This window comes from Anoplolepis gracilipes, chromosome 12, assembly GCF_047496725.1.
Source record: "Anoplolepis gracilipes chromosome 12, ASM4749672v1, whole genome shotgun sequence".
Classification (NCBI taxonomy): Eukaryota; Metazoa; Arthropoda; class Insecta; order Hymenoptera; family Formicidae; genus Anoplolepis; species Anoplolepis gracilipes.
In genome coordinates, this window is record NC_132981.1 from 1,803,639 (window position 1) to 1,824,558 (window position 20,920).

The 20,920-nt window shown below is 32.5% G+C and overlaps 2 protein-coding genes across 11 annotated transcripts; one reads left to right on the forward strand and one right to left on the reverse strand.

Moving 5' to 3' along the window:
* The first annotated feature begins 7 nt into the window (after positions 1 to 7).
* Positions 8 to 20,709, forward strand: LOC140671781 (myogenesis-regulating glycosidase). Of its 10 annotated transcripts, none has more exons than XM_072903374.1 (10): positions 8 to 2,960; positions 4,830 to 5,119; positions 6,532 to 6,990; positions 7,449 to 7,534; positions 10,501 to 10,697; positions 14,144 to 14,280; positions 16,508 to 16,726; positions 16,894 to 17,004; positions 18,252 to 19,247; positions 19,447 to 20,709. In XM_072903374.1, exons 1-10 carry the CDS (start codon positions 2,916 to 2,918, stop codon positions 20,351 to 20,353), a joined length of 3,447 nt encoding a protein of 1,148 aa, XP_072759475.1. In that variant the 5' UTR covers positions 8 to 2,915; the 3' UTR covers positions 20,354 to 20,709. The 10 variants fall into 10 exon arrangements, with proteins under 10 accessions (XP_072759475.1, XP_072759477.1, XP_072759476.1 ...); XM_072903376.1 differs by having other exon boundaries at positions 10,540 to 10,697; XM_072903375.1 differs by having other exon boundaries at positions 7,455 to 7,534.
* On the reverse strand, positions 7,249 to 10,506 carry LOC140671783 (nucleoside diphosphate kinase homolog 5). Its single transcript, XM_072903387.1, has 5 exons — positions 9,789 to 10,506; positions 8,241 to 8,624; positions 8,008 to 8,146; positions 7,818 to 7,906; positions 7,249 to 7,717 (listed from the first exon to the last, which is right to left on the reverse strand). Exons 1-5 carry the CDS (start codon positions 10,029 to 10,031, stop codon positions 7,607 to 7,609), a joined length of 966 nt encoding a protein of 321 aa, XP_072759488.1. The 5' UTR covers positions 10,032 to 10,506; the 3' UTR covers positions 7,249 to 7,606.
* Positions 20,710 to 20,920: the final 211 nt, after the last annotated feature.

Sequence of the window (20,920 nt, forward strand, 5' to 3'; positions counted from 1 at the left end):
GAGCAAATAATGTCTAATTTAAAACGTCTTTTTTGTGACGTCTTAATGATGTTGTAAAAGAACGTCATAATATCGTGATTCTTAAGTCATTATTATAAATCGCCTAACAATAAGTATTACTATTTTTGAACGAAAAACTCATTTAGTTTTTTATAATATCTTAAATTATTCCAACAATTTTGTGGATTATAATTTTGATATTCACAATTCTCTATGCCTCAGGGCCCTAACATGAATTTCCTCTATAACCTGGGACTCGATCATGACATTTGATCATGAATCTTTTCCTCTAGCGTGAACTCGTGAAAAGTGAAAAGTTTCATTAACCAATTCAATATTTGTGAATAAATTTTTCACTTTTCACGAGTTTACGCTGGAGGAAAAGATTCATGATCAAATGTGTCATTAAAACGTCACTAATAGGTCTAAAATGGTCATGAAGTCACGTCTTTTTAACGTCTTGAAATGTTGACATTAGTCCGTCATTTTTCAGTCATTTTTACGTCATATTTGGTTCGAACTGACTATATTTTGACGTCAAAATGTCGTGTGCTTGCTACCTGGGTACTTTGCCTTCTCTAAAAATCCACTTGTTCGCTTACTCGAGTGCAAGCAAATGGAATATAAATATAGAAAGATATGTAGATATATTATTATCGTTAATGTTTTTAAACTTTATTCATGGTGAGTGTGCGGCGAATGGGAAATGCGTGTAAAAAGATTCGAATGATGAGAAAAATGTGTGCGATGAGAAAATTATATATATATATATATATATATATATATATATATATATATAAATAAATAGTTATAACACTGTTAATGGTATAATAGAAATATAGAGCATATATAATATAGGACGTAATTATAATCGAACACGCGATTATCCCGGTGAAATACGAGATTCATTAATCGCGTACACGAGCGAGCAAGACAATTACAATAATGATTTCCATTGTTTTGTCGAGAGGGGAGGGGAGGGGGAGCGGGAAGAGAGGGTGAGGTTCTGCCTGTTAAGTAATTGTGCAAGATGATGCGTGACAAGTTGTAGTTAGCGTGCGTGCGAAATGTTATTGATAATAAATGAACCTTCGGATGATCTCTTAAGATTCAGAATTTATCTGATTTCTCATTGGCCGTGATATTATTCGAGTATTCGAGAAACCCAAAGGGAAGATTCGACATATATGTATAATAGAGACATGCGAGACCTTTCGCGGTGCACGCTTGCATTGATCGGCGAATAGTGATAATTAATTTCTGAATTGGCTTTACGAAAGAAAGAAATCTGTGACGTCGAGAATAGTCAGTTGTGGAGAATGGCAATAATAATTACGAGGAGAAAAATGATGATCGCGTATATACATATATATACATAGTTGATTGGTAGTAAATATTTTTCGAAAAAATCGTGCAGGATAATCGCAGAGGATACGTCCAAGTAGATTCAACTCTGGCGCGAGAGATCTGGAAATAGTCGGATTAATGATAATGATTTCGCAGTTTTGTAAAACTGTCATATCTTTATCCCTTGCAGTATTTATCTTAATTCTATCATTTTTCTCTCTTATGGCACGATTTCAGCGCGTGCATATGTATGTCAAAAACATAATTTTTCTTTCATTTAAAAAAAAATGCTTAATAAAAATTTCCTTTCACTTCGCGTCCGTTGCAGTTTTTGTCAAATGCGTTTCTCGAAGAAAAATCAATAAATTAAAAACGAGGCAGCTTATTAATGCTTGTTTAATTATTCGCTATACTTTGTTAATTAACAAGCTGTTCGTTGAACGCAGAATGACGAAAAAAATTAGGTAATATAATTTATTGTTATTACAAGAGACCATATCATTACTGTTAACACACACTTTAGGCGTTATAATTAAAATATTCTGTATAATCGTAGTACGTAATAACAAATGCTCCAATTTATCGTATAACATCAGTTCGCGTAATTTTGCTGTAAAACTAGTATTTCGAATTAGCGAGAGATATTATTCGATTTCTTTATGAGCCATCTTATTGAGAAACAGAAAATAAAAAAAAAAAAAAAAAAAAAACGAAAGAAATGAAATTCTTGTTATTGTCCTATTTTTTAATAAATTACATCCTGCCTCTTATTGTAAGTATATATCTATGCATCACATCGTAGATATAAAAATCACGCGATATACGATCCGTAATTCTAGTAGCAAATATATAGCACATGTTTATAAGAGAACTTGCAATCGACATATCTGTCACAATGCAATTATTATTACGTAACGCGGTAATTTAAAATCTATTCCTTGACGTCCTGTAATAATCTGAAATGGATTCAGTGACGTAACACACTGAAAATCTTTACATAAGTAGAGGAAAAAATTCTTGTGAATAAAAAAGAGATGGATCATTTTTGAGTAAAAAAATGAATAAGAAATAATTGATCGAAGGCTTTGACGAAGAGTTTCGTTGCCTCGCAAGAGGATTGAAATTCGCGAAGGACGAAGAATAACGGGTGACGCGTTTCATTGTATTATTTTTTCGCGCGTTTATCATTTCTCTCTATTTTTTCATCGTAAACCTTGTAAATAAAGTCAAGATGAATTGTGTATGTGTGTGTATACTTGCGACGGTTGCATGTCACAGAGATTATGTTCGTGTGAGTATACAAGGTGGGCACACTTTTACAATACATGATATAGATCTTCGCAAGGCGAGTGTATACACGCTCGCGGCCTCGTATCATGTATATGACGTGATACCAATACACATGCAAAAAGGTCTAAGAAGATATCGCTAAGTGGCCGCCGATATACGGAACGACAGATCAGTTCAAAACCACCTGTCCCAGAAGGTGGAACAATCTGTGGAGATTATTATAAATACGTGTATATTCAATCTAATCGTCGCGAGCCTTGAATTCTTCGGAAGAAGACATGGAACGTTTTAAAAGGAAAAGGAGAAGAATGGGTGGTGAAAAGGTAGCCCCTTCAAATCGATAAAAAACAAAATTCTATTGACAGATTATGTAAAGCTCGAGAATTTTTATTTCTATTTTATTTAAATAGTACCTGCATAATTATATTCTTTATAATTAGGGTAAATTTTTCATATCTTTCGCATTTAAATAAATTTAAAAAAAAAATCCTTACTGTTATAACTTTTACAATTTCCTTGTGACGGATTACATTCTTAGAAAATGATGACATCCACAAAAAATTTTTTAAATACGTAAAAACTATAAAGTACAAATAAAGTGTTATAATTACTAATATTTGTGAATGTTGTGCTATCTTAACGAATGCAAGATGCTTACAAAAGATTAAAATCTTTTTTGATTTAGAAAACGTTCGTCTTATCGATAACGGATGTCAAGATAATGACTAAAAAAAGATCGACAATTACTGTTAAAAAGTATTTGTGTTTTTTATGCTAAAAAAAGGTATTTTCGATTAAAACGAGTAAATTAAATCCGCAAAATTAAGAATAAAAGAATGCAAAAAAATTTGTATTTTTATTCTTTTTTATAATGGAAATAATAATAATAATTTGATCTTTCTAATTTTAGTTAAATAGTTATATAGAGACATAATCTAATTATTATATATTTTAGTATTTTAATTTATATATTTATCATATACCTAGTTTAATTATACAAGGCATAATAATGACCTGTTTAATTACACAACTCTTTAAATAATTATCTATCTACTTTATTTATTTAATTAAAGATATTATTTCAATTATAAAGAAGAATTAAAATTATAAAAACTACTATTTACTATTTTTTATTCCTAATGTAGCTGATTTAATCTTGTTTTATTGAAAAATATCTTGAAGATGTATTATGATTTATGATTACTTTCTTGTTGCGCAAAGTGAGAAATAAAAACTTTATATAATCCAATATATTTGATTACATGTTTATCGTTTGTGAAAATTTTATGTCACGTTATTATCTCCGAGCACTATTTAAATCGTTAGAAGATCCCACGTTTTCCCCAACGTAATGCGTTTCGAAATATCTTACCAAGACTGTCTACGCAATTTCATCTTTTTTTCAATAGATTGAAGAAACAAGGAAAAACTTTATAAGTTTTTTCTACTAAACAATTCCAATTGTTGAGGAAAATACATCAAGAAACGCGTTGTTCTTTTACATTTGCAGTTAAATTTCCTGATTTAAATTTTACTTTGAGGAAAACGATAGTTTTGAATAGCATGGACGCAAAAATTCAAAAAACCGATGCCACAAAAATCATTTTGTTCCGTTATGCTTGATGAATAATATTTCATACTCCGTAACCAGTTTTTTTTACTCTTCGTGACATCACCATCATATAAACAATCGCTAAGTTATGGATTATGCTGCATTATGCAATAAAGACGAATGGAAACTGTCAAACCGTTTCACACGTGATCCATCTAGTCTATTCTACATAAACGATGACTAAACGCCGATGACTAAAAGCGTTAAGGAACTTGTTGAAGAGTAAAATTATATATTCCCTGTAAATGATTCATGTTTAGTCGTAACAGATGCTCTATTATAATCTCATTAGGAACTTCTCGATTACAAAAATTGCTCGGGGAAATTTTTAAATTTCTTACATTAGCGCTCCTCTTCGCGAACGCTCTTTACAGTTGGGAGACTGTCTCAGCTTGATCAGAATTAGACAGAGACAGAGAGAGGGAGAAAGATGGAGAGAACGCGACCACCGCGGATAACTTTAACAAGACTTAACGAGTCCACTCCCACAGACGGTTTCAACGATCGTCATTCTCCCTCTACTCCCGCGCTACTCATCAGTCCTCTCTGATCGTCATCCCGTCTCTGTTCTACAACGCAGAAAGTGCTGCTGTCGATCGTTGATCCTTGGGATGTGAAGGTAGCCAGTGTCGATCCGATCGGATTGGCCGAGCAACGGGGCGTTTCCCTGTCCATTATACCTTCACCCTCTAAACAGGACGAGGGTGGTGCCAATTCGCAATGGTCGACCTTTGGTAAATTTATTACCAAGACACCGTCGCCCTGGTACAAACCTGGTAGCGGCTCCGCGAGTCACGTCAGCTCCGCCAAGTCCGAAGAATCGGCGCTCATCGATCCAACCTGGCTGAATCCTCGACATTCGCCGCGAAGGTATCCTTGATGTTTCCGACTCATTAACGTGCTAATAAATTTATAAATTTGCATCTGAATAAACTCAAAGCAGTTAATATGTTCTATATTCGATTAATTTCGTAGTTCGAAACTTGATCGGAAAAAGCTTATACTTACTAATGAACTTATTTGGTCAACACAGTACAATTTTTATTGTACATTAAGGATGTTTAGTACCCATTTTTACAAATATAGGAATTTAATAAAATTTGCACAGATTGTTCTGATACATGTTCAGAGACTTATGAAAAAACCTAGAGTTGATTCACTGAAGCAATCAAAAGTTATAAGGATTTTAATTTGCAATGAATTTACCCGTCGATATTATTATAAATATAATTATTTTGTGGATCTAATTATAAGTAAAAGTATTAATATATAATTATAAATATAATTATTTATATAAATAAATATAAATATAATTATTTCTGTCCTTTTTAGCCCTTAAATTGATACGATTACAGATTTTCTATCTTATAAAAAATCTGTGATCGTGTTGATTTAAAAGCTAATATAGATAGAAATAATAATAGGAATTTATTCAAAATTTGCAAAAGTATAGTTTAAATATAGAGGAAATATTTGATCACATAATTTTGCTCGAGTACTGACTAGTTCAAAAGATATTGAATATAATTTTCTCAATTTCGTTCTATTATCCGAGATGACATTATTTATTAAAAACGTGGCAACGTAGCATTCAGCTGAGCCTTCTTTTGACATTTTTAAATAATCTATCTTTTCATCTGAAGAAGCCTCTATATACAAACGTGTAAGCGAGAAGCGACTAGGCCTCATATGTCAATTTGCAATTTGATCAACTTATGAAAAATTACCATGTTGCCACATTTCTTTCTTCTCGGAGAAATGACAAATTATTAAATTTATCAAAGAAATAGTTAAAAATCTTCTATATTTTGTCATTACTCACTATTATAATTTTTATTCTGACATTTTTAATTACTCTGCACGAGTAAATTCTTTTATTTTTATAATTCAAATTTTGTGCTGTAATGTTGAAATCGAGGTACCATCAATGATAAAAGTTTCTCATTATAATTTAAGAAACACAAAAATTCTCCGAAAAAAAATAACAGAAGTTGGAAAATACATTTCTACATTCTAGCTATGAATAAATAATAAGATTTTATGCAATCTTTAACTAATCATATATTAAGATATATGAGAAAAGTATATATTCGTCAATTTCGACTACTTTTTGCTCCGATTGTAGGTGCTAAACATCCTTAAATTATTTATCATATTTACTGCACTCTCTTTCCTAAGGTCCTCAAAGACATATACGATGCACGTAGTATATTGAATAATCTTGGTATAATTTTACACATAGATTACTCAATAATGCCAATGTTTCTCGTTACATTTCGAAGATCACCCATCAACGCGACTGACAACTCTCCGTCTGCAATTCCTGGAGAAAAATTAAGAAATAGTAAGAAAAAAGACGACGACATCGAAGCAAGCGAGGTCGACAATGAATTAATCAACGGCTCGCAGGAAATTAGTCGCGACGGTTTCGATGATGTGAATGATACAGCGGTGGTACGAGTGCGTTTCGAGATCGACAGAGCGGCGAAGCCGTGGCAAAATGGAGTGCGATGTAACGCGAATGGACAAGCTATCGATGTTGCATCGCGAGTGTTGACGAAAAATTGGAACGCGAACAATAATTATTCGGAATCCGAACAACGCGTGATCGTGGAAGAGCAGAAAGATTCGCGCAGAATCAACGATGTAAAAATCGACGAGAATAATGCAAACAGCGATCCTGATATAATTGGGAAGAAGCCAGCGATTATCGATATTATTCAGCACTTGGTGGAATCCAGGTAATTATGCTAAAGAGAGAGAGAGAGAGAGAGAGAGAGAGAGAGAGAGAGAGAGAGAGAATAGTATTTTTTCTAAAATAAAAAATTTCACGTTAAATACCATGTTTTATTGCAAAGTTAATTTTTATTTCAATACTAAATTTAAATTATTTAATCTAATTTATAATTTATTAAAATTTAATACAATTTAACTTATAAGTTATTTTTATTTTTTTATTGCTTTTATTCGTATTCTCTTTTCGTGTTCTTGTGCTTTTTTAATATTAGTCTTCCTTTTCTCTTCTCTCTTATGAACTTTCCCATGCATCATAAATAAATAAACAAATATCTAATCAAAATCAAAAAGAATAAACTCGAAAATTTCTAGCATTCTTTTTAAATTTTTATATAAATAAAAACTCAGTAGTATAAATTTTATATTAGACAGCACTTTGCAATTTTCTATTTTATATTTCGAGGTACAGTCCGCAAACCGCGAACAGGAAGTTAAAAAGGATGCCATCATGTCATCGACAAGAAGCTTCAAAGGAAATAGATCTAGTGGGTGAGACAATGATTCTAATCGTATTAAGTATAGAATTAAGTAGATAATACATGAGACAAATTTTGAAGAACATTATGTCGGAATTAAAGCGAGAGCTTTCGGTAGTTTAGGTTTATTAGGATTATTTAGGATCAGCCAGTGCGCTAACCACAATACAGGATCGACCGGTCTACATTTGCAGCACTATGGAAATTGAGTAGAATTAATTATCCAAAAGAAATTAATAAAATTAAATAAATTTATTAATAACAAATTTAATATTTATCGGGCAAAATTATTTTACCAAGGTCAGACCTTCGACGAGAATCGGATTAATATTCTCCCAAAGAAAGTCTTCAGTCATCTCGTTCTTTAATAATGGTTCAGTTATGACTGAAAGAAAAGACAAATTCTAATTCAGTATCAAAAGAATATTAAAAGAATTGGAAAATTAAGAACATGAAAAAATAATTAAGTGAAAGAATAATTCTTACATTCGGGAAAGAAAAAGTGAATCTCCTTCTCGGCTTGTTCGCGACTGTCACTACCATGTACGGCGTTCTTAAAACTATCTCCTTTGCTACCGTATCTCGCCCTGATGCTATCGGGAAAATATAGACGTGCTTCAGTTACCTGAAACAATATTTGAAACAATTTGAACAATGTTGATGACAAGAAATTTGTCGCTAAAGTACATTATTAAATTTTAACACATTCTGTACAATACCGTGGCCGGTCCTATAATCCTTTTCCACTCTTCCACGGCATTTTGCTTTGCTAACACAAACACTACGATGGGTCCCGAGGACATGTATGCCACCAGACGAGGGAAACTCAGTTCGCCGAAGTGGTCGTTATAGAAGTCTGAAACCTGTTCAGGCGTGAGCTGAAGCCATCGAGTCTGACAGATCTCGAAACCCTCTGTGTACATTTGACGCTCTATCTCTTTTCTGTAAACCACCGCTTCCGGCTTTATTATGGCCAAGGTGCATTCGACTTCCAGCTCCTTTTCGACCGTCTTTTTAATTTCTCTGTCGACGCAAACTGCTGTCAATTTCAAACTCTCTTCTTCGTCAGAATAATCGCATTCCGTTGGATCAATGAATTTATACTGTACACGATTATCGAAATAATTATTAATTTACGAGACAAAATTAATTTTGACAGTTTAAGGATGTTTAGCACCTACAATCGGAGCAAAAAATAGTTGAAATTGACGAATATATACTTTTCTCATATATCTTAATATATGATTAGTTAAAGATTGCATAAAATCTTATTATTTATTCATAGCTAGAATGTAGAAATGTATTTTCCAACTTCTGTTACTTTTTTCGGAGAATTTTTGTGTTTCTTAAATTATAATGAGAAACTTTTATCATTGATGGTACCTCGATTTCAACATTACAGCACAAAATTTGAATTATAAAAATAAAAGAATTTACTCGTGCAGAGTAATTAAAAATGTCAGAATAAAAATTATAATAGTGAGTAATGACAAAATATAGAAGATTTTTAACTATTTCTTTGATAAATTTAATAATTTGTCATTTCTCCGAGAAGAAAGAAATGTGGCAACATGGTAATTTTTCATAAGTTGATCAAATTGCAAATTGACATATGAAGCCTAGTCGCTTCTCGCTTACACGTTTGTATATAGAGGCTTCTTCAGATGAAAAGATAGATTATTTAAAAATGTCAAAAGAAGGCTCAGCTGAATGCTACGTTGCCACGTTTTTAATAAATAATGTCATCTCGGATAATAAGACGAAATTGAGAAAATTATATTCAATATCTTTTGAACTAGTCAGTATTTGACCAAAATTATGTGATCAAATATTTCCTTTATATTTAAACTTTTGCAAATTTTGAATAAATTCCTATTATTATTTCTATCTATTTTAGCTTTTAAATCAACACGATCACAGGTTTTTTATAAGATAGAAAATCTGTAATTGTATCAATTTAACAGCTAAAAAGGACAGAAATAATTATATTTATACTTATTTAAATAAATAATTATATTTATAATTATATTAATACTTTTACTTATAATTAGATTCACAAAATAATTATATTTATAATAATATTGACGGGTAAATTCATTGAAAATTAAAATCCTTATAACTTTTGATTGCTTCAGTGAATCAACTCTAGGTTTTTTCATAAGTCTCTGAACATGTATCAGAACAATCTGTGCAAAATTTTATTAAATTCTTATATTTTTAAAAATAGGTACTAACATCCTTAATTTATTTCTTTGTCGATATCCTACCGTTCTGCTAGATTCGCTAGAGAGGCTCGACGACGATCCTTTCACAGAATTAGATGTCGTATCACTGCTACTGGATTGCACAAAATCGATCGACGTATACGTCGGATCAGCTGGAATTGTATGTTCGAGGATGTCTTTTCCGGGACGATATGACGTGGAACATTTCGAAAAGAGGGTTACGGTTTCCGGACTGATTTTTCCAACGATTTTGTCATTTATCAACTTTTGTGGGCAATCACACATTTTTCTTTTGCACTTTTAAGATTATTTTTGCGACTTTCTTTCTTTCTTTTTCTATTTAGGAAGATATCAAAGAAATCAATTTAATTTATTTATTCATTTATATATCATATGTTTGCAAAGATTATAAAAGCAGGTTATATCCTTGATATTTGTTTGTTTTGTCATGCGGTACCATCATGGTACGTTTTTAAATATTAACTGCAATGAACTTTAATTGCACCGCCGCGATGTTTTCCTATGAAAGTTTGTACTATGATAAGCGCGATTAGCGCGTAGAATCACGATATTTGCGTAAGTGTATCTGTTTCTGACGTTAATATTTATTTAGCGATAACGTTGGACTATGCAAATTAAATTTGTAGAAATGTTATTTTAATATATAATTAATTGTCACCAAGTGATACGCAAATATTTTAAATATTGTATAAATTTTCACTCGATCCATTTCTTATGTTTCTTTGGCTTCCAGATAAATCGAACGACAATACGAATGCGCTTGTTAACGTAGGTAGACGAGAAAATAATCAAGAAGCGACCGACAAGACGACCACGGTGAAAGCACTTCCGGAAGTGACAGCGCTACGCGTTACGAATATAAGGAAGACCAGCATCTCAATGCCTAGCAAACTCGACGAGATGGACGATCTTCGAATAGACAGACAAAACGTAAGTGATTATGTATTATATATTTTAATTTTGAATGGAATTGTATTCGTATAATGCGATTGTATTATTAGGCTTAAAATATGTTGTTTATATTGAGGAAATAATAATCGACTCTTATTTCCTATAGTTCTTCTCGAAAGTTTTCGATTAACAGCGTGATTGATAATTATTATCCTAAGTCTTGGGAAAAAAAATTGTATATGAAAATGTTCGCGAATGAACAATCGTTGCTACCGATGAGTAGTAACATGAAGGATCAAGTACAGTTTCATATACTATTTGAAGAGACTCCTGGTTGACAGTGACAGATGCAGATAGAACCATCATTCAGGAGAAGTGTCCAAAAATCTTTATAAAACAAAATTTTTGACTGGAAAATATTTTAAGAATTTTAGCAATTTAAGAGAGAGAAAGGGGGAGAGAGAAAGAGATGTTTTAAATATATTTTTTAATATATTTTACATATGTATATATTTTATATTTTTAAATATATTATATATACATGTTCTATATTTTTATATTTTCTAACAAATTTTTTATGTATTTTATAATATACCATGGTCAAAAGTATTAAGCACCCTTAAATTTTCCGTATTTCTTATCTTATTAATAGTATATAAATACTAAAAAGATTAAAAAATTTTTTTAAATTATCGATAGCACTTCAAAGCTGAAATTTCAAGCTTTAAAATGTTTTTTTTTTAATTTTATCGTCTATAATAATTTTTCGAGTATCGACAACATGTCTGAAAAACACAGATTTAGTTTAAAAATTATGTATCACGACCAAAGGAAATTAGAAAAGTTTTAAAAAAAGCATTTTGTAGTTTATGGAACTTGATTTAAATTTTTTGAGAGAAATTTTTTTATCGAGCTGCAGACAGAGTGTCAAAAATACAATAAAATTTTAAAAAACAAAATAATGTTTTTTTTAAAGCACAGAACCAGGAAAATATCAAAATTTTTCAAATTACCGATAGCAATTTTAATGCGTTATCAGTACATTAAAAAATTTATGTATTTTCCTTGTTTTATGCTTTAAAAAAGAACAGTGTTTTGTTTCTTAAAATTTTATTGTATTTGATACTCTGCGATACTCGGTAAAAAAATTTTTTCGAAAAATTTAAGTCAAGTTCCATAAACTACAACATTTTTGCCTACAAAATGCTTTCTTTTAAACTGCCCCACAATTTTTTTCGGCCGAGATACATAATTTTTAAATTAAATTTGTATTTTTCAGACATGTTGCCGATAGTCAGCGAAAAATTATCGCAAACGAAAAATTAAGAAAACATTTTAAAGCTTAAAATTTCAGCTTTAAAGTATTATCGATAGTTCTTTTAAATTTTTTAATCTTTTTAGTATTTATATACTATTAACAAAATAAAAAATACGGAAAATTTAAGAGTCATTATGCTTAATACTTTTGACCAAGGTTGTATAATTTTTAATATATAATACATATATTATATATTTGACAAATAATAATATTTTATAATATATTTAAGAGAGGATTATATATTATAAAAATACAAAATATTATTGTCTTATGCGTGAATAATGTCAATCTCTATAAACTAAAAACGAGTTTAAACATTATTTATACAGGGTGTCTTATTTTAATTCCTCCAGTGAAATATCTCGAAAAATATGGAAAATTCGAAAAAATGTTTCAGACAAAAGTTGTATGGTTTCTAGGGGAACACAAGATGGTGCCATTAGTTTGACCTTGAAAAGTCACATGAAGGTCACGTGAAGGTCATTTTAAATTTCTTAAATGGAACACCCTATATATTTTTGCATATTCTTGTAGCTTATCTTGAGAGCTTTCCAAAACACTATGATAAAATGTTTTTTCATTAAACACTTTTCGAGTTATAAGGCTTCAAAGTTGCAATATTTTGACGTAAAATACAAGATATCTCGTAAAATATTCATTTTTCGATTGCCTTACCATAAAAGTATATATATTACATATTAGATATATCTAATATCTAATATATTAGATATTATTTCATCTCATTAATCATTATCTAGCATAGTATTTACGTCCAGTTACGAATAAATGAGATTCCTCGTCAATGCTGCGTTACGTAATGTTTGCGGATCGTTAGCGAACTATCATACCGTGCATGCATACCGCTTCATGTTTTTATTGGAGAAACGAGTAGTTCCTGCAGACCGCTTGATATGAACGGAACCGTTGCTTCGTGTATCTCTCACACGTGTATTGTGCGATTTCATTTTATATCCATCCTTTCTTTAAACATTCTTCAAAATACTTTCTCCTTCATCGGAATTGTTTATTATCTTTCACCTTAAATCTATGTAACGTGTATGAATAAATTTAGACAGTGAGAAGACAGTGAAATTAGAAAAGAATTTCAGTAATATTAAATTATAGTGTGCTGAATTTCTTTTTCGATAAAAAATGTAATAAAAGGAATATCGATAATGACGGTAAGCATCGCTTATTATGATTTAATTAATTTAGTTATAACAATTGAATATATGAATAGACAACAGTACACTTATGTAGAGAGGTTCGCACAGCAAAATTAGCATAACGCTAATGACTTTAAATCGAAGGTCGATATTTTTTGCTCCAGAGAGACTGCAATAGTATCTGAAGTATTATATTAGTTGGTTAGGTTAAATTTGTCGTTTGATATACGATGTACATACATACAATAAGCGTTACTGATAAGAAATATTTTTGTAGATGCGGTCATTGTACTTAGTTCGTATTTACTTCATCGATCATACGTACGGAGATATTTCGCATATTTTTATTTAAAATATTTTTGTTTCTTTCTTATTTAAAAAAAAAAAGAATTATAAATGTAAATATCCACAAAAATATAAATAAAAAATCCAAAAAAATATAAATAACCTTTCCGTACTGGTGTATTATTTTTCGAACAGCAATTTCAATTTCTCGAAAACAAATAATCATAAAACAATATATCTAAGCGAATTATTTTTCAAGTTTATTATTTTAATATTTAAAAGGATCAAAGAAATTATATAAATTTTTTCAGATTTTTTAAAACACTTTTATTAAATTTATTAAAACATTTTTATTAAATTTTTTAAAACACTTTTTTTAACACTTTTATTTTTTATTAATAACCTCATCGAAAATGCGTTGATTCATCTGTACAGTTAGAAGGTGCCAAAAACAACAGTAGCGAGGAATAAATTAGCATCTTATCAGCGTCACATATTTTCGCGCGGATTGTTATGTATATCGATAAAAGAAATAACGTGAACACGAGACACGTATGCTCTCGATCGTTGCATCAGCGATCGATATAGATGAAATAGAATGAATCTTGCTATGTGATCGACAACGATGAATTCTGGCGTCGATCGACGAGTTTGTTTCATTGCACAGGCGCGCGGTTCGGGCTTGCTTGTTCACACCTGAATTGTTGACGTTTCAGGGAACCGTGTCGAAATTCGCGAGAGAGGAGAGCGAGACCAGCAGTAGCGTGACTTTTAGCAACAGCGGTTCGACGCCGAATGGAAGCCCCTTGGGATCCGACACGGAGGAAGAAGCAAATGACGAAGAGTTGGCCAAGTGAGTTGATGTTGGCTTTAATTATTTCGATTAAAGTTTAAGGGGTCATGCTTAGGCAGAAATTTTGAAAAAAATCAAACAAGTTTTTCAAAAGGAAAGAAAAATTATATCTTTTTTATTTATTAATATTTTTTAATAAAAAATTATTTGAAATTTGTAAAAACATATTTTTTTCAAATATAAAAGCTTTTTTTTAAGTCTTACAGTTTTTGAAAAAAAAATTTCCAAAAATCATGTTTTTTTCGGCTTCCTGACTGAGCATGACCCTTAACCCTTTGAGTCACAGCGGGTCACCCAGAGACCTACCTTTTTTTCATAGTTTTTTATTGTTTTAATTACTTTTTATCAACAAATACCAGATTTTTTGTTTCTACAGAGTCTCTAGAACATCAATAAGTGTAAAAAAAAATATGAACAGTCATTAATTGTTAATTGCAAAAATACCATATATAAACAGTCAAAATTAGTACTTTTTTAATAGATTAGTAGAAAAAATGCATTTTCTACTAATCTATTATAACAATAAATACGGCAATTTTTCTATAATCTTAGTACACTCTAAAGTATTTTTCAGAATTTTTTTAGAATTATCCACCGTGTTGTTTTTGTTCAATCCTCTTTTTTTTGATAAAAAATATATAAAAAACAATATTTTCTGTTCTAAATTGAAAGTAACAGTTGTATTCTTTTTTAAATTTTTCTCTGAAAGTTTTTTTAGATCGCAGAATCTGAATCTAAAAGAAAAAAAATTTAATTTCCAAAATTTAATATAGGGATCCAATATAGCGGAAGTAAAATTTCGTCTGCCATATTGGATCCGTCATCTTGAATTTTGAAAATCAACGGATTCGTAATCAGCGACCCCAAAAACCCTTATGTACCAAATTTTATAAAATACTGACAATTAGAAAAATTCGTGACTCAAAGGGTAAAGAATAAAGTGAATTAAAATTGCGAGCTTCATAAATCCAGCTATTATCACAGCACTGTAAAAAATTTATCTAAGAATTCAGACATATTTTTGTCAAAATTTTCAGAAAGTAATTTCATAAATCTGAAAAGTAATTTCATACAATCTGTTGTGATCATCAGAGTTATTTTTCTAAAAGTTCGGAAGAATGAACATTTAGACACACTCTTCTGAAAATTCGAATAGGATGTCTGTCTGAATTTTAATTTCCATGATGGAAAATTATTTTGTCGTCTCTATTAATTGGCTTCAGTCAACTTTATCTTAGATACGATTTGTGTAACAAATATAATGCAGGTAACTTTTCGCGCAAGCTCGTACTTTATTCAACGGACGTTAATAACGTGGTACAACATATTGCACGTCGATTTGTGTTTGGCATTTCAATATTGATTCGGTTCGCACCTGTATTAACCTGTCTCAACCGCTTAATAAATCCATAATGTCACTTGTATAGTGAAACGTCAGCACAACAGACGAAAATTCCATAGACAACAATTTTTTCTCCACAATGTGCACTCTAAATGTATGTGCAATTTGCATTGCAATACTTCACTAAATGCATATATATATATATATACGATATAACACTGTTTACTGCGTTTGCATTTACGCTTATTGTTAGACTGAGTAAATGAAACAGGCGTACCTAATATATCTGACTGCGTTCACGGTCATCATAAGCATCATCGTCGATTCCGACCTTCCTTGATATCGCATCAGGGTTATCGCATCAGGGTTATCGCGCCGTAAGACTCGGCTACTGCAAATGTTCATTTTGGCCAACAGTTGCACGCGATTGTAATTACAGTCTTCTCTCGATTTTTTTTTCTTCCACGTACATAATTGTTCAAAATTGTCTACTATTCTTCTGTCATTTGTGTCATTACTGTCATTACAATTTGTTGCATTTTTTAAATATACGGTTGTATTTGTGCTTCCTGCGTTAAAAAAAATTAAGTATTTTAAGAATTAAAAAAGAAATTTTAAGTTTATATATAAATATCAATCACATAATTTGATATACATATAATAGGATGATTCCCCGATATGATATCGGTAGCGCTGTATCGTTGCAAAGGTATAACGTATACGTATATACATATCTTTTTATGAAATTAAAATGATATTTACTCTTTGCCCATTTTTTTAATTACATAATAAGAAAATAATTTAATTACAAAATAAAAAGATTTTAATAGATTAAAATTTTTTAATTAATTACATGATAAAAAAAGAATCTTTTTTTTTTCGTAGAGTACCATTGCAAGCTCCACCGCGAAGGAAAAGCAGAGTCATGCAACCGTCGGTGAACGAAAAAATGGGAAACGACGCTACGGAACTTTCGGGTGCGCAGAGTGCAAATTCCACGATAACTAGCGTAAACAGCATCAGCAGTCTCTTGAAGGAAAAACTGCAATTATCGTTACCGCAAGCATTGCGAAGCAGCGCGAGACGTCAGAACGCCGACTACAGGTAAAACGACTAAGAAGATTTTTTGGGATGACAGAATAATTTGATACATTAATATTGATTAAAATATATTTTTATTAAAATCTGAGAAGAATATTATGGATCATTTATGATTGCGACTATTTTAATAAAATGTTATAAACTCTAAAAAAATATTCAATTTCTCGCAGGCTTAGAGCATTTGTCGGTATTCTCTTTCTCTGCGTCGTTTTTCTCGTGGGATTTGCACACATTTATTACAACCAGCATGTATTACAACGAGCTTACTTTGACAAATTCAGGTGAGTATTTGACATTAACTCTTTGAGTCACAGAGAGTCACCCAGAGACCCACCTTTTTTTTTGTAGTTTTTTATTGTTTTAACTACTTTTTTATCAACAAATATCGGATTTTTTGTTTCTACAGAGTCTCTAGAATATTAATAAGTGTAAAAAAATATGAATAGTCATTAATTGTTTATTGCAAAAATATCATTTATAAACAAACAAAATTAGTCAAATTAGTACTTTTTTCAAAATTAGTACTTTTTTACGAAAAAATGCATTCTCTAGTAATCTATTATGACAATAAATACAGAAATTTTTTTATAATCTTAGTACACTCTAAAGTATTTTTCAGAATTTTTTTAGAATTTTCCACCGTGTTGTTTTTGTTAAATCCTCCTTTTTTGATAAAAAATATATAAAAGACAATATTTTCTGTTCTAAATTGAAAGTAACAGTTGTATTCTTTTTTAAATTTTTCTCTAAAGGTTTTTGTAGATCGCAGAATCTGAATCTAAAGGAAAAAAAATGTAATTTTCAAAATTTAATATAGTGATCCAATATAGCGGAAGTTAAATTTCGTCTGCCATATTGGATCCGCCATCTTGAATTTTGAAAATCTGACAACCGATTCGTAATTAGCGACCCCAAAAACCTTTATATACCAAATTTTATAAAATACTGACAATTAGAAAAATTCGTGACTCAAAGGGTTAAACAACATTTTAAATGAAGAATAAATAAAAAATCTTTGTATTATATACTTTTGGTAATAAAATTGTATTAATTAACATTAATTAATATTAATTTAATATAAGAATATTTTCTTTCGAGCAAGTTATCGTTTATCAAATCATTGTAATGTATTGTTATTATAGTTTGCGACGTTTTGTATCGCTTGCCTACTGTGGAATAATTTTCGGTCGTTTGCCTCTACCAGGAAGCACCTAATGGAATACATTAAGGCTCGTTTATTACGCCGATCTCGTGTCAGTCTCAAAATGCGTATTCAATTGTTGACCTAATGCTTACACTTAATTTTTTACGACTGCATTATCTTCGAAAAGAATGGAAACATAATTTATTGATATTATTTGTATATTGTATATTATCTGTATATTTTTTCTTTATTATTTTTTCTGAATTATACTATCCATCGATATGTCATTGTACAAGATTTTTACTTTTTGTCATATTTTATAAAAATTACGAAAATTTTTCAGCAAACCGTAATAATCGTTTATACGATTGATCTTCCTTTCAGATTTAATAAAAATGAAAGGGTGATGACAGTCTACAGTAGTACCGGCGCAGAGATTATCGCCGCTCGGCTCGGCGAGGGTATTCCACCAGAAACGGGAGTGTATCCTTGTCTCCCTCATCATCAACGGCAGGACTCGGTTTGCCTCGAGTGGCTGCAACAGACACGACTCTATCTCGCGCACACAAAGCGCGAGGACATGCACTGCTACCACGTGACTTGGCAGAGCCTGAGTCCCTATTACAATCCCAAGGACTGCTTCGATTGGTCCTCGAAGAGAGGCCACTGGTATGGCGCCGGTCAGATTCAGAACATGGCGTATCCTTTAGAACGAGGTCGCCTGGAGCTTAGTCCTTTTATCACGGGTGACGTGAGGAGACATTCCTTCGGCAATGTGTTGAAAAGATACTTTCTCAACTCGAAGGGTGCTACGATTCTGGTGGATCCCGAGACGCCGTTGTACGTCTCTATCAACGCCAATCGGACCAACGACTTTTGCCTTCAAGCCAAACATGATGCTTTTGCATACATCAATCACCTGACACCGCTACCTCAGCTCAACTACACCATTTGCGCTACCGATAATATGAAGACTCTACACTCTTCGATGGCGGAAAAGTCTCTATGGGATGGTTTAAAGCCTGACGAGCTGCATGCCGTTCATTCGCTGCTATCCGAACCAGTCTGGCAGATTTCACCCATCAACGAGGCGGCTATTTACAATTACACGGAGGACGTGATCGCCCTGGGATTTCTTCGCCAAGGCCACGTTCTGCTGAGCGAGGAATGGCAGCCGAGTCCAGGAGATTTTGTCCTGGATGAAGACCGATTTCCCTCTATGGAGGAGACTATTAATATCATTCATCGCAGAGGGTTTCGAATAGTCTTCAGCATCCAGCCATTTATCTCCACGGAATCTGTAAACTTTAAGGACGCTGTCGCTAACAGATTACTCATCTCGGAGAGAGGGAGCGATCCTCGGATTCCGGCGTTGACAAGGTTACTTTTTTCAATCACATATTTCTTATTAATTCTTATAATATAATACATATGTTACGGGCAAAGTCCACATAGTGTGCAATAATGTGCAAGCCGCAATATATGTATATAGTATATTATAATACATAGTTGTACTTTTTGGGTATTATTAATTGATTAGAAAAATATCTGAAGAATCTTTAATAATATTTTATTGTAGGTACAAGCAAAGTAACAGCGCTGGTGTGCTCGACATCACAAACAACAAGACTTTACCTTGGCTGCAAGCAAAGCTCGAGAGCTTGATTATGAAATATCACGTTGATTCATTTTACCTCGACTTGGGCACCGCTCAGGACATGCCACACTATTACAAATGCGAGCAGCCGCTGACCAATCCCGATCATTACAAGACCATCTTTACCCGTTCGATACTGGGCACCATTCCCGTGATCGGCGTTTCCAGCGCCATTTCCAGGCCACGAGCGCCCGTCTTCGTGTCCCTGCCACCCTTTGCATCGTCCTGGAAAGCCATCAAGACTGTCATCCCCACCGTGCTCAGCTACGGCATGATCGGCTATCCGTTTATCATGCCGGGCGCGGTGGGCGGTGACGTGGCGCTCCCTATGTCGGATAACAATCCTGACAACGACTTCGAGGTGGACTTGCCAGACAAGGAGCTCTACATCCGATGGTTGCAACTGTCCACCTTCCTACCCGTGATCCGTTTCACTCATCTGCCTAGCAAGTACTCGGATGAATCGGTTCTGGAAATCGCCAAAAGATTGACCACCTTGCGGCAGAAGACGGTGACGCCGTTGCTGAAGAAGTACGCGAACGAGACTCTGGACACCGGCCTGCCTATCATCAGACCACTCTGGATGCTGGATCCGGCCGACCCGGCCTGTCATGTGGTGGTCGACGAGTTCTCCGTTGGCGAGGAACTGATTGTCGCGCCGGTGCTTTATTCTGGCAGCAGGCAGAGAGAAGTTTACCTGCCGGCTGGTGTCTGGAGGGATGGCATCGACGGGAGTCTGAGGAAAGGTTCGAGATGGATTCACAATTACAGAGTAGCAGAGGATAAGATCGCGTACTTTGTCAAGATGCCAGATAACACGAGATTCTAAGGTCGCATTATTGAACGACACGATTTAGGCGCAAGAAAATTACGAGGTCGCTTGATTGAAGCAGATCTGATTTCACGCGACAATGGGTTTGGTTCGTCAAATATGTGAGCAACATCGAGTGATTGATTCATCAGCATGATTAATTTTTATTAATTTGAGCGATATGAATTTATTGCTTGGTGAACTGTCATAATGCAGGGAAATGATCGTGCAGTGATAAAAAATATCTGTTATGTCATTTTTTAAGTCATGAAAACTATGCACGTGCAGATGCATATTCATTATTTAATATATGTACCGAAAGTTGCGAATTGCGAAATATTCAGTCTCGTACGGAAGCAAAGGTCCTGCTACATTTTTATGCAGCAGGATAATTATACAGTGATAATACTTAACGGCTGAAATCATTACACGTGCGTTGTAGTTAAGCGCGTTGTTCAACATATATTATCTCGAGAAACTTTCAATAATATAATAAAAGTATTCAATATTACTCTGTATTCTCTGTCAACAATTATATTATAGTGCATATCATAATTGCATATATATATATATATATATTGAAAG

What these genes read in the sequence shown, in the direction of transcription:
- LOC140671781 (XM_072903374.1), top strand. Translation starts at nt 2,916, where the DNA reads ATGGAACGTTTTAAAAGGAAAAGGAGAAGAATGGGTGGTGAAAAG. An exon ending in CAGCACTTGGTGGAATCCAG is followed by an intron (nt 6,991 to 7,448) that starts GTAATTATGCTA and finishes TTATATTTCGAG; the next exon opens with GTACAGTCCGCAAACCGCGA. An exon ending in GCTTACTTTGACAAATTCAG is followed by an intron (nt 17,005 to 18,251) that starts GTGAGTATTTGA and finishes TCTTCCTTTCAG; the next exon opens with ATTTAATAAAAATGAAAGGG.
- LOC140671783 (XM_072903387.1), bottom strand. Translation starts at nt 10,031, where the DNA reads ATGTGTGATTGCCCACAAAAGTTGATAAATGACAAAATCGTTGGAAAA. An exon ending in CTAGCGAATCTAGCAGAACG is followed by an intron (nt 8,625 to 9,788) that starts GTAGGATATCGA and finishes AATCGTGTACAG; the next exon opens with TATAAATTCATTGATCCAAC. An exon ending in GGATTATAGGACCGGCCACG is followed by an intron (nt 8,147 to 8,240) that starts GTATTGTACAGA and finishes ATATTGTTTCAG; the next exon opens with GTAACTGAAGCACGTCTATA.